Raw genomic sequence first — 13,707 nt, forward strand, 5'->3', positions numbered from 1 at the left:
CGCACAGATCTACTTTCTAAAAAAAATTTTATTTAAAAGAGCCAACATTAATGTAGCTATAAAATAAAACCTCTGAAAGCATGTCGAATAAATTATTCTGTGTTCTTTTTTCACTGTTAATCACAAATGTGTTTTCGTTTACCTTTAATAAAAATATTATATCATCAGACGTCAAGTATGATTATAAAGATTTAGTCGACGTAACGGCAAGTTAAATTAATTTATTAACATATTTAATAATATATCTCCAAAATAATTTTATTTATATTATATGCAATTTAATGCATGTCAACGAATTTTATTGATAATAATGTTGTTTAATTTGTCAAACAAATATAAGCAATTACTTAAAACTATTTTGCAAAAATCATACTGTGTTGATTTTGTAGGAAAGGATTCTGACTTTATGTCGGCCAGAGGATTCGGAATTAGCTTTGCTCTTAGGTGGGGACTGCGATGAATTTTTGAAACACGCGTTTTTCGGCAATATACCTGTGGCTCTAGTAGCGAAAACCAGTAGTTATCGATATAACGCTCTCAAGAATTTTGCTCTGACAAGATACTCGTACAAAATGCGTGAAAACTATAATTTCGTTCACTTTCTTCAAAAACTGCACCGTTTTGTGTTGGTGGCATCTTCTCAGCGCATATTACAATCTATTTTGCAGGTAAAGAATAATATAATAATCTAATAAATAAATAGTTTGATGTAAAACGCAAATTTTTCTTATTAGATAAAGATAACAGTTTTCTTTAATCTCACATATAGAAAATAAAGAATTCGCCCTGGGCAAATTCAGACGGATTTTTTATCTTGATCGACAGGCAGACCGTGTATCGAGGCTGTATAAACGCTCGTTCGTTTCTCTGGACTGCTTGGAATTATGATTTACTCTCAGTTATATTCATATGCATTGAGCAGAGTAATGAAATCTTTTATTATACGTATAATCTATATTCGAACAGTACGCCGATTGGCTGGGACGAAGTAGAACGTGCTAAAGGACGAAAAGGCCATCCTTTGATAATATTAAGAAAAAAATTTATGTACGGTAAGTGCTTTTTTTAATGAAACATTTTAATGCATATATAAATTGTTAATAAATTTAATGTAAAATAGTATTTTACTTATTTATTTTATATAAATTTTGTAAATTGCCGAAAACAAGCTTCTATATGTGATTTAAACTTAAAAAATTATTAAAACTTACATAGCGCAAGTTTATTAAACAATTGCTATTATATTTTGTGCAAATTAATAATATGAATAATGCGAAAAATAATTATTGTGTTTAGACCAGAATATATGCAAGGATATGGAATTCGATAAAACAAGTAATCTAAAGGGATACGCAATTCGATTAAACGCTGTTGAGATGGAACCGTTCATAACAATTAATTCATCTGCACACAATGCAGATAAATTTCACGGTCATAATAGTGAAATCATTAAAATACTCGTAAATAAACTACGAGCGACCTTAAGTGTTAAAGTGTGTGACAAACACCACGACCTCGATAGTATAAGACCCAATGGTACTTTGCGAGGTATGCTGACCTCCATAAGCGACGGCAAAGTTGACATAGGCATGAACACGAGAGCTTTACACGTATTATGGAAGGTCAAGTACGTCTCGACATTATTCATAAAAATAGAAAATAATTTCTAATCTTAAGAGGAATCGCGTCGATTTAATTTAATCTGCCATATTTGATCTTTGCTATACTTTGTTAGATTTCAATTAAGTGGATTTATACGATCCACGGAAAGAAATTAGAGAAAAAAATATGAAACACTCTATTATACACCTAAAAAATTTATAAATTCTAATAATTACATTTTATGCTGGATCAAGTTTATCGCAAGTTCTCTTAAGAATAAATATTTTAATATAGACAAAATATGCAAAAATAATAAACACTTTAGTGAAATAGAGTATTCTTATGCGTTTTATGTAGATGAGAATAATTAATAGCAGCATTTAATAATATTACTAATAAGAAATAACATTTGTTATATTTAGATACACGTATCCTCAATTGAGGTCAGGTCTTTGCATGATAACGCAACCGATCCCAGAAGTATCACAGTTCACCAAGCTAATAACATTTATGTCGCCGGAAGTAATAGCAGGCATGATCATAACATGTTTGCTCATTTATCTAATTTTTGCGAATAACAAGGGATACATTAAGGCCGGACTGCAAGTGATCAGACTCGTGGTCTGCGTAGGAGTGTTTCGCCCGCCGAAAATCAGTTCCACCAGAATCTTTCTATGCATGGCACTCATTCTGTTCCTGAACGTGAATGCTCTTTTCCAAAGTCACCTGTTATCTTTGCTCACCGTGCCGATCTATAAACGTGATATAGACACCTTAGAAGGGATTAAGGTAAAAGCGAAACTTTTTATTATTTGTTTGTACACGGCGCGATGCCAAAGCTAAATTTACTGTAACGGTCAATGAAATGTATTCACCAAAATTATTGTTTTCCTTAAACTCTGAAGCAAAATACCTACTATACTAAATCGTAAAATTTATATTAAAGGGCATTATTAACGACTTATAATTTTGATTAGAACATTTTAGTTGAATTGTTTTAATATATTTTTACATATTTATAAAAATAGGACAATATACAATAGAAACAATACTTGCTTAATAAATTTGTATTTCACACGTATATCAATAACAATTATAGGAACAAATAAATAATTATAACCATTATTAATATTTTTTAACAATAACTAATATTTTGTGATATATGTGATTTTTTACTTTCAATCATTTTTCGGTGATTTACCATTTTTACAAATACTGCACGACACTTTTTGAAAATAAATGTAAACTTGAATTAATTCTTAGCTCGTATTAATTATCTATATATACCTAAATAAACCTAATTTAATTTTTTTTACCTTACAGTATTTATCAAGGACAGGTTATTTCGAAGAAACCTGCTGACTACATTTCATTGACTGCTACTGTATATTAAATAATATAGAAATAAAGTCACAATATTTCTAGTATAAATACTTTTCAAAGAAATAAAGATATTTTTATAATTTTTTACCAATATCGTTATATTTAATTAACTTGTTGATATTTTTATGAGAATTTATTTTAATTAACTTTTTATAATTCAGAAAACTGGTTTCACTCTATACGGATCATCAAATCTGAAAGGTTTCATAAGGGATCCCGTACTCAAATCACGTTACGTTGAAGTTCCGATCGATGTGTGCAAGCAACACGTCGAAAACTCGTCAACCGCAGCTTGTTTAAGCAAATGCTATTATTTATACTGCATGATCAAAAATCAAGATTTCGTCAAATCGAATATGTTGATCGAGATCTTATATTCTTACGTCACCCGCGAGGATTGGCCGCTGTACAACCAGGCAAATTATATTTTTCAACAGATGAACGAGGCCGGTTTGGTCCAAAAATTGCGAGCTAACAGTCTCCTACAGATAGAACGTGAAAGAAAAACAAGAGAGGTGATGAAGAAGGGTTTTAAGGTGATGTTGCTGAAGCAGTTGGCATTCAGCTTCTACATTCTCATAATTGGATATACATGCGCTATTATAGTCTTTATTTTCGAGCTACTAATTGGTAGATCTGCTTCCAAGCCTGAGAACTGGAAAAAGATTATAAAGAGTAAGAGAGAAAATAAAGAAGTTATAATAAATAGTGAAATTTCTTTACAATATTAGTTCTGGATTAAAAAGTTGACTTTATATAGAATTTAATGGATTATTATAACAAATAACAGCGGTGTGTTCACAGATCTACTTTATAAGAAAATTTTTGAATAAAATTAAAATAGTTACTATTAAATTATAAAGTAAGACTCTTGAAAGCATGTCAAACATATTTCTCAGGGATTTCCTCTCATTCTTAATCATAAATGTATTTGCTATTAATGTTTGCAATAATAATTAAATAAGATACTTGTATTAAAAAAAAATGAATAAAAATAATACAGAAGAAAACACACTAAAGTTAAATTTAAACTTCCCAATTCTTTTCTCCTTTACTTTCAGCTCTAATCGACTTTTTTATTAAAAAAAAAAAAAAAAAAAAAAACAATAGAATATTGCAGAAAATACACTTTTTACTTTAGAAAGCAAAGATATCAATTACGCACGGGTTTTTAGCTTGAAAAATCGAAATACTGTAAGCATTGACGTTTTTTATTTAAGAGAGCTGAGATATCAAATGCGCACGCGTTTTCCAATTTAGAAAAATGATAAATAATAATGAGTAATTTAAATCTAATAAAAAAAAATTATTAAGATTATAATTAAATAATAATAAGATTATAATTAGATTTGTCGTAATTAAAATCTAATGAAATAAGATAACATATTTGATCATTTATTATGCGGAAGCAACATCGATATATTCATTTATCATTCATTTATCATCATATAAATACATCAAAGAAAATAGATGTTACTGCAGATATACATATTCCTCCCGACATTACAATATTCTTATGCAATAATAGCTCGTCATATTCACATCAATATTACGTTATCCTCCTATCAAATAGACGGAAGCGTAAAAATTATCCCTTCCCCCATTATAATGACAGTTAAAATATGACAGATGATTATCTAAATATAATCGGTCGATTACGCAAGTAAAAACGATGAAAATTTGTCTACAAAGAGCAAAATAATCTGGACGTACGTGTCACGATATCATTTCTCAAAAAACAACGGAGTCCGCAGATCTACTTTATAAGAAAATTTTGAAACAAAATTAAAATAGTTACTCTTTATTAAACTATAAAGTAAGACTCTTAAAAACATGTCAAACATATTTCTCAGTGGTTTTCTCTCGTTATTAATTATTAATGTATCTGCTATTAATCTTACCAATGATAATGTTGAATCGTCGAAAATAAAATATCGTTATCAAAACTTAATCGACGCAACGGTAAGTTATATTTTCAAAAAAATATTTAAAATTATGATCAAAATAATATTTCCAAAGCTATTCTATACATATTATACGCTATAATGTCAAAGATACGAATATGTATACCGAAATAACCAAATATTAGCAATGTTGACCAACAGCAAATTTCCCATCAATCAATCAACATTACTAACATTTTGATTACCAGACATTTATTTAAAAACGCATACATTCTTTTATAATAAAATTAATACTATATTAACTTTAAAGGTATCGATTTTAATTTGGTGTCGACCACTAGAGCCTGAGTTAACTTTACTCTTAGGCGGAGACTATAACGAATTTCTTAGAAGAGCATTATTCGCCAATGTACCGGTTGCTCTGATTGGGGAAACCGGTAGCTCTCGATTTAACGCTCTAGAAAAGTATGCCTTGACAAGATACTCCTTCACACTGTATCAGAATTTTAAATTCTTTAATTTTCTTCGAAAAGTGCACCGCTTCGTGTTAGTGGCATCTTCTCAGCCTATATTGCGATCGATTTTGCAGGTAAAAGATAACATAATAGTTTAATAAGTTAATATAAAAAACAAGGAGTTTCATAGAGTCTTCTTTATTAATTGTAATCAAGATTAGAAATTCTTTTTGCATCTTTTACGTAGAAAACAAAGGACTCACCGTGGGCGAATTCGGACGGATTTTTTATCTTGGTTGATACGCAGACCGAGTTTCGGGGCTGCACAAACGCTCGTTCATTTCTCTGGACTGCTTGGAAATATGACTTGCTCTCGGTCATCTTCATGTGCGTCGAACCGGACGGGATTTTTTATTACACGCATAATCCGTATTCGAACAGTACACCGCCCGATTGGAACGAAGTAGAACGTGTTAAAGGACGAAATGGCCATCCTTATATAATAATGAAACGAAGATTCGTGCACAGTACGTATCTCTTGATTAGATTATTGTTTTTAATAGAATTATTTTTAATAATTATAAGCAGACGCTATAAAGCTAGCAGAATTTGTACTAATGCAAAAAGGAATATTCCATATTACGGCACGTTATATAATTTTTTATAATTTCAACAATAATCGTTGTATGTTTAGACAGAACAATATGCAATAATTTGGACTTTGATAAAACGGACAATCTGAAGGGTTATCTTATTCGATTAAATGCTGTTGAAATAGAACCGTTTATAAAGGTCAATTTATCTGCACCGAAACTCGAGAAATTTCTCGGTGATAACAGTGAAATTATCAAAATACTCTTACTTAAACAACGAGCGTCTCTTGTCATCGAGCTCTATAACGCCACCCCGTATGCGCTCGGCGGTATTGGGCCCAATGGTACCTTTGAGGACATGATGGCACCTGTGAGCGATGGTACAGTAGATATAGGCATGAACACAAGATTTTTGTTCGCATTATGGAAAGTCAAGTACGTTTTAACATCAACTACAAAAACAGAAAATAATTTCTGATCTTAAGAAACCTTGCGGAAAGTTTGATTTCTGAGATTATTCGATATCCCGATCGTGCGTTCAGAATTGTTTGTATAAGAATTGAATTAAATAAATTTGTGCTATTTAAAAATTTTTAAACAATTTATTAATTCTGTATCTTATTTTCTATATTAAGGCTATTAATTTACCGTAAGACTTTTTAAGGTTAAAAAGTAAATGTTGTTATAGACTGCACAAAATAATTAATAACACATATTACTCTCATGTATTTAATACAGTAAATAAATTATTAATTATCTTAATAACATTTATTGGCTTTAGATACACGTATCCACACACAAAGTCAGGCATTTGCGTGATAACGCAACCGGTCGCAGCAATTTCAGAATTCACCAAGTTAATAACGTTTATGTCGCCAGAAATAATAGTGGGAATAATCATGATATGTCTGCTTATTTATGTATTATTTGTGAAGAACGATGGATATGTGAAGGCAGGACTGCAAGTGATCAGACTTATGGTCTGCGTAGGAGTTTTGCGACCACCCGAAGTCAATTCCACCAGAATCTTTCTATGCATGGCACTCATTTTGTTTCTTAACATAAGCGCTCTATTCCAAAGTCATTTATCATCTTTGCTCACGCTGCCGATTTATGTCCGCGATATCGACAGCGTTGAAGGCCTTAAGGTAAGAATCACAATTTTGTCTTATTGTTTGCTTCGGTTTGAGTACTCATTGGCGAATCTAAATTCCCATGAAAGATTACGAGAAACACAATTTAAATTTATATTATTTTTTAATAAATATTTTTCAAAAAAATATCTTATTGATATTATTCAGCTAATCGACCTGTTAAAAATTTATTCTAATTTAGAGAGCTGGATACACTATATACGGACCGGCAAACCTGAAAAGTTTCTTAGGCGATCCTGTTCTCGAATCGCGTTTTGTAGGAGTCTCATACGACGAGTGCAAAGAGCACGTCGAAAATTCATCAACCGCCGCGTGTCTCGGCGAGTGTTACCACATGTATTATAGAATTAAAGGTGGACGTTTTACCATGTCGAGGACGCTACGCGAGGTGACACAGTCATATGTCACCCGCGAGGATTGGCCACTTTACAATCAGGTAGACCACATTATTCAACTGATGAGTCAGGCCGGTTTGATACTGAAAAGTCAAAGTGAGAGTTTCTTAGAGATAACACGAAATAGAAAAAAAAGATCATCGATGAAAAAAGGCTTTAAAGTGATGTTGTTGAAACAACTGGCGTTCAGCTTTTACTTTCTCATATTTGGATATGTATGCGCTATTATAGTCTTCATTCTGGAATTAGTGATTGCTAGGTCCGCCACCGGATCTGAAAATTGGAAAAAAATCAACAACAAAAGAAAGAAAAGGAAAGCTTGAATAGACACTACATTTTAATATTGTTAATTTAGATTTAAAAAATCTACTTTGTGTAAAGTTAAATAAATTATTACAACATAGACGCACACAAAACAATATATTTGTTTCAACCAAAAATAAGAACAATAATAAAGTTTTTTTATAAAATATATTATTTTATTCCAATTGATTTTCTCAACATATTGGCAAAATATTTTAAATATCTCAGTTTGTTCAATTTTCCCCACTTTCGAATTTTTATACCCAGCAGATAATCGAATGTTAGCAGTATTAGCATTTTGTTTAGTAGAATAAATATATATCAAACTAGATAAAAAAATCTTCTGTAATAAAATTTTTTGATCAAAATTTTTCAATTATAAATACATATCTTATTTACACACATAATTAATTGCGCTGGTCAAAAAAACGGATGAAAAAAAATACATCGTGAAATATATCATTATATATCGTCAATCGGAGTTATTTTAATAACTGAAATGCAATTGTAAATAATAGTGATCCAATCTTTTAGAGAAATCCTTGTTGATGTACATCAGATCGCACAATATACTCACATAAGTTGCCTCAGATACTTGTCAAACGTTCATTGCGTATTATAGCGACAAACGAAAGAAGAATTGTTCTTCTCTATCTAAAAACCGTAGAAGAAGTTTGCAATTTCAAAAAATGGATAAAAATAGATTAATTGCATAAAAAGGTTATTTTATACAGTTGATATGATTAGAAGCTTTGGTATAATTTTAACTTGTCGAACTATTCACTCGAATGAGACACAAATTCATTCTACGATCTAGACAGGCATTAGCAATTCTAAAATTTAGTTTTTTTATTTTTTATGTTTAATCGTTTGAAAATACAAATTTATGTACACAAATATATTTAAAAGTCGACTCAGAATTGATAAAAAAATCTGCAATTTGACGAAAATGTATTTTGCGTACAATTATTCGTCTATGCGCCTATTGCTTCTTTAAATATTTTGTATATGTATATGTTGTGGATTGAAAATAAGGTGTATAATAGACAGAGAGACATAATATTAAAAAAGCAAATCTTACCTTAATTTGATCAATAATTTATTTATTCTTTCACTTTTATTTAAACAGTTTGTTCATCATTTAAATACGTTAAAAAATCCGACGTTATTGCAAATATAATCGTTTTGACTTTATTATAATGCTTTGATATAATAATAGCTTGCCAATATCAAAGTTATGTACGTTATCTGTCTATCCAAATGGATGAAAGCATAATGGATAAAAGTTGAAATGTAAGCAAGAGCTTATCAAAGCATAATCGATAAATAATGCAGATAGGAATAAAAACATATAAAACACAAGATTGCAAGACATGTCTGACATTTTATCATTTTTCAACAGAACAGTGATGTTCGCGCGCAAATCTACTTTCTAAGAAAAATTTCATTTAAAAGAGCTAACATTAATGTAACTATATAGTAAAACTTCTGAAAGCATGTCGAATAGCTTATTCTGTGTTCTTTTTTCGCTGTTAATCACAAATGTGTTTTCGTTCGCTATTAATAAAAATATTATATCATCAGACGTCAAGTATGATTATAAAGATTTAGTCGACGTAGCGGTAAGTTCAATTAATTTATTAAAATAATTAATAATATATCTCTAAAATAATTTTATTTATTTTATATGCAATTTATTGCATGTCAACGAATTTTATTGATAATAATGTTGTTTAACTTGTCAAACAAATATAAGCAATTACTTAAAACTATTTTGCAAAAATCATACTGTGTTGATTTTGCAGGAAAGGATTCTGACTTTATGTCGGCCAGAAGAATCGGAATTAACTTTGCTTTTAGGTGGAGACTGCGATGAATTTTTGAAACACGCGTTTTTCGGCAATATACCTGTGGCTCTAGTAGCGGAAACCGGTAGTTATCGATATAACGCACTCGAGAAATTCGCTCTGACAAGATACTCGTACAAAATGTATGAAAATTATAATTTCGTTCACTTTCTTCAAAAACTGCACCGTTTCGTGTTGGTAGCATCCTCTCAGCCCATATTACAATCTATTTTGCAGGTAAAAAATAATATAATAATCTAATAAATAAATAGTTTGATGTAAAACGCAAATTTTTTTTATTAGATAAAGATAACAGTTTTCTTTAATCTCACATATAGAAAATAAAGGATTCGCCTTGGGCAAATTCGGACGGATTTTTTATCTTGATCGACAGGCAGACCGAGTATCGAGGCTGTATAAACGCTCGTTCATTTCTCTGGACTGCTTGGGAATATGATTTACTCTCAGTTATATTCATATGCATTGAGCAGAGTGAAATCTTTTATTATACGTATAATCCATATTCGAACAGTACGCCGACTGGCTGGGACGAAGTAGAACGTGCTAAAGGACGAAAAGGCCATCCTGTGATAATATTAAAAAAAAAATTTATGTACGGTAAGCGCTTTTTTTAATGAAACACTTTAATGCATATATAAATTGTTAATAATTTTAATCTAAAATAGTATTTTACTTATTTATTTTATATAAATTTTGTAAATTGCCGAAAACAAGATTTCTATGTATGATTCAAACTTAAAAAATTATTAACGTTTACATAGCGCAAGTTTATTAAACACAATTAGTATTATAATATTTTGTGCAAATTAACAATATAAATAATATGAAAAATAATCATTGTGTTTAGACCAGAATGTATGCGAGGATATGGATTTCGATAAAACAAGTAATCTGAAGGGATATGAAATTCGATTAAACGCTGTTGAAATGGAACCGTTTATAACATTGAATTTATCTGCACGGAATGCAGATGTATTTCACGGTGACAATAGTGAAATCATTAAAATACTCGTAGGTAAACTACGAGCGGTTCTAACAGTTAAAGTGTATTACAAACACTACGATCTCGGTAGCATAGGACCCAATGGTACTTTGGGAGGTTTGCTGGCCTCCGTAAGCGACGGCAAAGTTGACATAGGCATGAACACGAGAGCTTTACTCGTATTGTGGAAAGTCAAGTACGTCTCGACATTATTCGTAAAAATAGAAAATCATTTCTGATACTCAGAGGAATCGCGTCGATGTAATTTAATTTCTACCGTATTTAACATCTTTGCTATACCTTGTTAGAAAAATTTGTAAATTCTAAATGACATTTTATGTATCAAGCTTATCGTAAGTCTTCTTGAAGATTTTAATATAGAAATGTAAAAATAACACTTTAACGAAATAGTTTATTCTTATGCGTTTTATGTAGATGAGAATAAAAATAATTAACAGGCAGCATTTGATAATGTTACTAATAAGAAATAACATTTGTTATATTTAGATACACGTATCCCCACACGAGATCAGGTCTTTGCGTGATAACGCAACCGATCCCAGAAATATCACAGTTCACCAAGCTAATAACATTTATGTCGCCGGAAGTAATAGCAGGCATGATCATAATATGTTTGCTCATTTATCTAATTTTTGCGAAGAACGAGGGATACATTAAGGCCGGACTGCAGGTGATCAGACTCGTGGTCTGCGTAGGAGTGTTTCGTCCGCCGAAAATCAGTTCCACCAGAATCTTTCTATGCATGGCGCTCATTCTGTTCCTGAACGTGAGTGCTCTTTTCCAAAGTCACCTGTTATCTTTGCTAACTGTGCCGGTCTATATACGTGATATTGACACCTTAGAAGGGATTAAGGTAAGAATAAAACTTTTTATTATTTGTTTGTACGGCGCGATGTCAAAACTAAGTTTATATCAAATAGTATAGAAATAAAATCACAATATTTCCAATAAAATATTTTTCAAAGAAATAAAAATATTTTCATAATTAAATTATATGACGATAGGAGCAAAATGTGCCAGATTGCTAGATATCAGTGCGAACGAACTTGTATTGTGTTATAAAAGCCATTAATATACAAACGTTTCAATCTGTCATCAGGCTATCCTCAGTGTCAAATAAATAAATTTCATATATGTATGTAATTGACACTGATGGTAGCCTGATGACAGGTTGAAACGTTTGTATATTAATGGTTTTTCTAACACAATACAAGTTCGATCGCACTGATACCTAGCGGTTTGGTTCATTTTGCTCCTATCGTTTTATAATTTTATTATTTATTAAGCCCTGTCATTTTTAATTTTCATAACTTCCTACTAATATCGTAATATTTAATTAACTTGTTAATATTTTGATGAAAAATTACTTCAATTGACTTTTTACAATTTAGAAAGCTGGTTACACTTTATATGGATCATCAAGTCTGAAAGGTTTCATAAGCGACCCTGAACTCAAATCACGTTACGTTGAAGTTCCGAACGACGTGTGCAAACAACACGTCGAGAATTCGTCAACCGCAGCGTGTCTCGGCGATTGCTTTCATTTGTACTACACAATCAAAGGTCAAGATCTCGCCAAATCGAATATGTTGATCGAGATATTACATTCTTACGTCACGCGCGAGGATTGGCCGCTGTACAACCAGGTAGATCAACTTTTTCAACATATGAACGAAGCCGGTTTGTTTCAAAAATCGCGAGCTGACAGTCTCCTCGAGATAATACGTGGAAGAAAAACAATAGAAACGATGAAGAAAGGCTTTAAGGTGATGGTGTTGAAGCAGTTGGCGTTCAGCTTCTACATTCTCATAATTGGATATACATGCGCTATTATAGTGTTTATTCTCGAACTAGTAGTTGGTAGATCTACTTCCAAGCCTAAGAACTGGAAAAGGATTGTAAAGAGTAACAAAGAAAATAAAGAAATTATAATAAATAGAGAAATTCCTCTACAATATTAGTTTTGGATAAAAAAATTGACTTTATATAGAATTTAATAGATTATTATAACAATTAAATAAGATACTTGTATTTAAAAAAGATAAATAAAAATAATACAGAAGAAAACACAATAAAATTAAATTTAAATCTCCCAATTTCTTTCTCCTAATTTTACTTTCAGCTGAACAATTTTTTTATATAAAAAAAACAATAGAATAATGCAAAAAATACAATTTTTACTTCAGAAAGTTAAGATACCAATTACGCACGCGTTTTTTGATTCAAAAACCGAAATACCGTACATTGACATTTTTTACTTCGCAGAGCAGATATATCAAACGCGTTTCCCAATTAAAAAAATTGATTAATAATAATAAATAATTTAAATATAATAAAATAAATTTATTAAGATTATAATTAGATAAAAATAAGATTATAATTGAATTTGTCATAATTAAGATCTAATGAAATAAGATTATATATTTCGTCATTTATTATACGGAAGGAACATCGATATATTCATTTATCATTCATTTATCATCATACAGATACATCAAAGAAAATCGATGTTACTGCAGATATATTCCTCCTGACATTACAGTGTTCTTATTTAATAATTGCTCGTCATATTCACATCAATAATACGTTATCTCCTTATCAGATGGTCAGAAGCGTAAAAATTATCTTTTCGCCCATTATAATGACAGTTAAAATATGACAGATGATTATCTAAGTATAATCGGTCGATTACGCAAGTAAAAATGATGGAAATTTGTCTACAAAAAGCAAAATAATCAGGACGTGCCCGTCACGTTATCATTTTTCAAAAAAAACACAGTATTCGCAGATCTACTTTATAAGAAAATTCTAAAACAAAATTGAAATAGTTACTATTAAACTATAAAGTAAGACTCTTAAAAGCATGTCAAACATATTTCTCAGTGGTTTTCTCTCGTTATTAATCATAAATGTATCTGCTATTAATCTTACCAATGATAATGTTACATCGGAAACGATATATCGTTATGAAAACTTAGTCGAGGCAACGGTAAGTTATATTTTCAAAAATTATTTAACATAATAATCAATAAAATATTTCCCAAGCT

The 13,707-nt window shown here is 30.5% G+C and overlaps 2 protein-coding genes and 1 long non-coding RNA gene across 3 annotated transcripts; all 3 read left to right on the plus strand.

The window, feature by feature from the left end:
• Positions 1 to 1,730: 1,730 nt before the first annotated feature.
• Positions 1,731 to 4,097, plus strand: LOC105669490 (uncharacterized). The gene is made up of 2 exons (XR_010889711.1): positions 1,731 to 2,391; positions 3,147 to 4,097. It is a non-coding gene; the product is annotated as an uncharacterized lncRNA (long non-coding RNA).
• Positions 4,098 to 5,030: 933 nt separating this feature from the next.
• On the plus strand, positions 5,031 to 8,200 carry LOC105669491 (uncharacterized). Its single transcript, XM_067348504.1, has 6 exons — positions 5,031 to 5,049; positions 5,138 to 5,478; positions 5,592 to 5,871; positions 6,039 to 6,372; positions 6,719 to 7,085; positions 7,273 to 8,200. Exons 1-6 carry the CDS (start codon positions 5,031 to 5,033, stop codon positions 7,807 to 7,809), a joined length of 1,878 nt encoding a protein of 625 aa, XP_067204605.1. The 3' UTR covers positions 7,810 to 8,200.
• A 1,325-nt stretch (positions 8,201 to 9,525) lies between these two features.
• LOC136997628 (uncharacterized) lies at positions 9,526 to 13,618 on the plus strand (the record flags this gene model as incomplete). The annotated part of the gene is made up of 5 exons (XM_067348517.1): positions 9,526 to 9,873; positions 9,975 to 10,254; positions 10,505 to 10,835; positions 11,147 to 11,513; positions 12,052 to 13,618. Coding segments are annotated over 5 exons (1,896 nt in total), but the record flags the coding sequence as incomplete, so codon positions are not given.
• Positions 13,619 to 13,707: the final 89 nt, after the last annotated feature.

Source organism: Linepithema humile, chromosome 1, assembly GCF_040581485.1.
Source record: "Linepithema humile isolate Giens D197 chromosome 1, Lhum_UNIL_v1.0, whole genome shotgun sequence".
NCBI classification, from domain to species: domain Eukaryota; kingdom Metazoa; phylum Arthropoda; class Insecta; order Hymenoptera; family Formicidae; genus Linepithema; species Linepithema humile.

Coding starts and splice junctions, on each gene's coding strand:
- LOC105669491 (XM_067348504.1), top strand. Junction 5,872..6,038: donor GAAACGAAGATTCGTGCACA/GTACGTATCTCT, acceptor TTGTATGTTTAG/ACAGAACAATATGCAATAAT. Junction 6,373..6,718: donor TTCGCATTATGGAAAGTCAA/GTACGTTTTAAC, acceptor TATTGGCTTTAG/ATACACGTATCCACACACAA.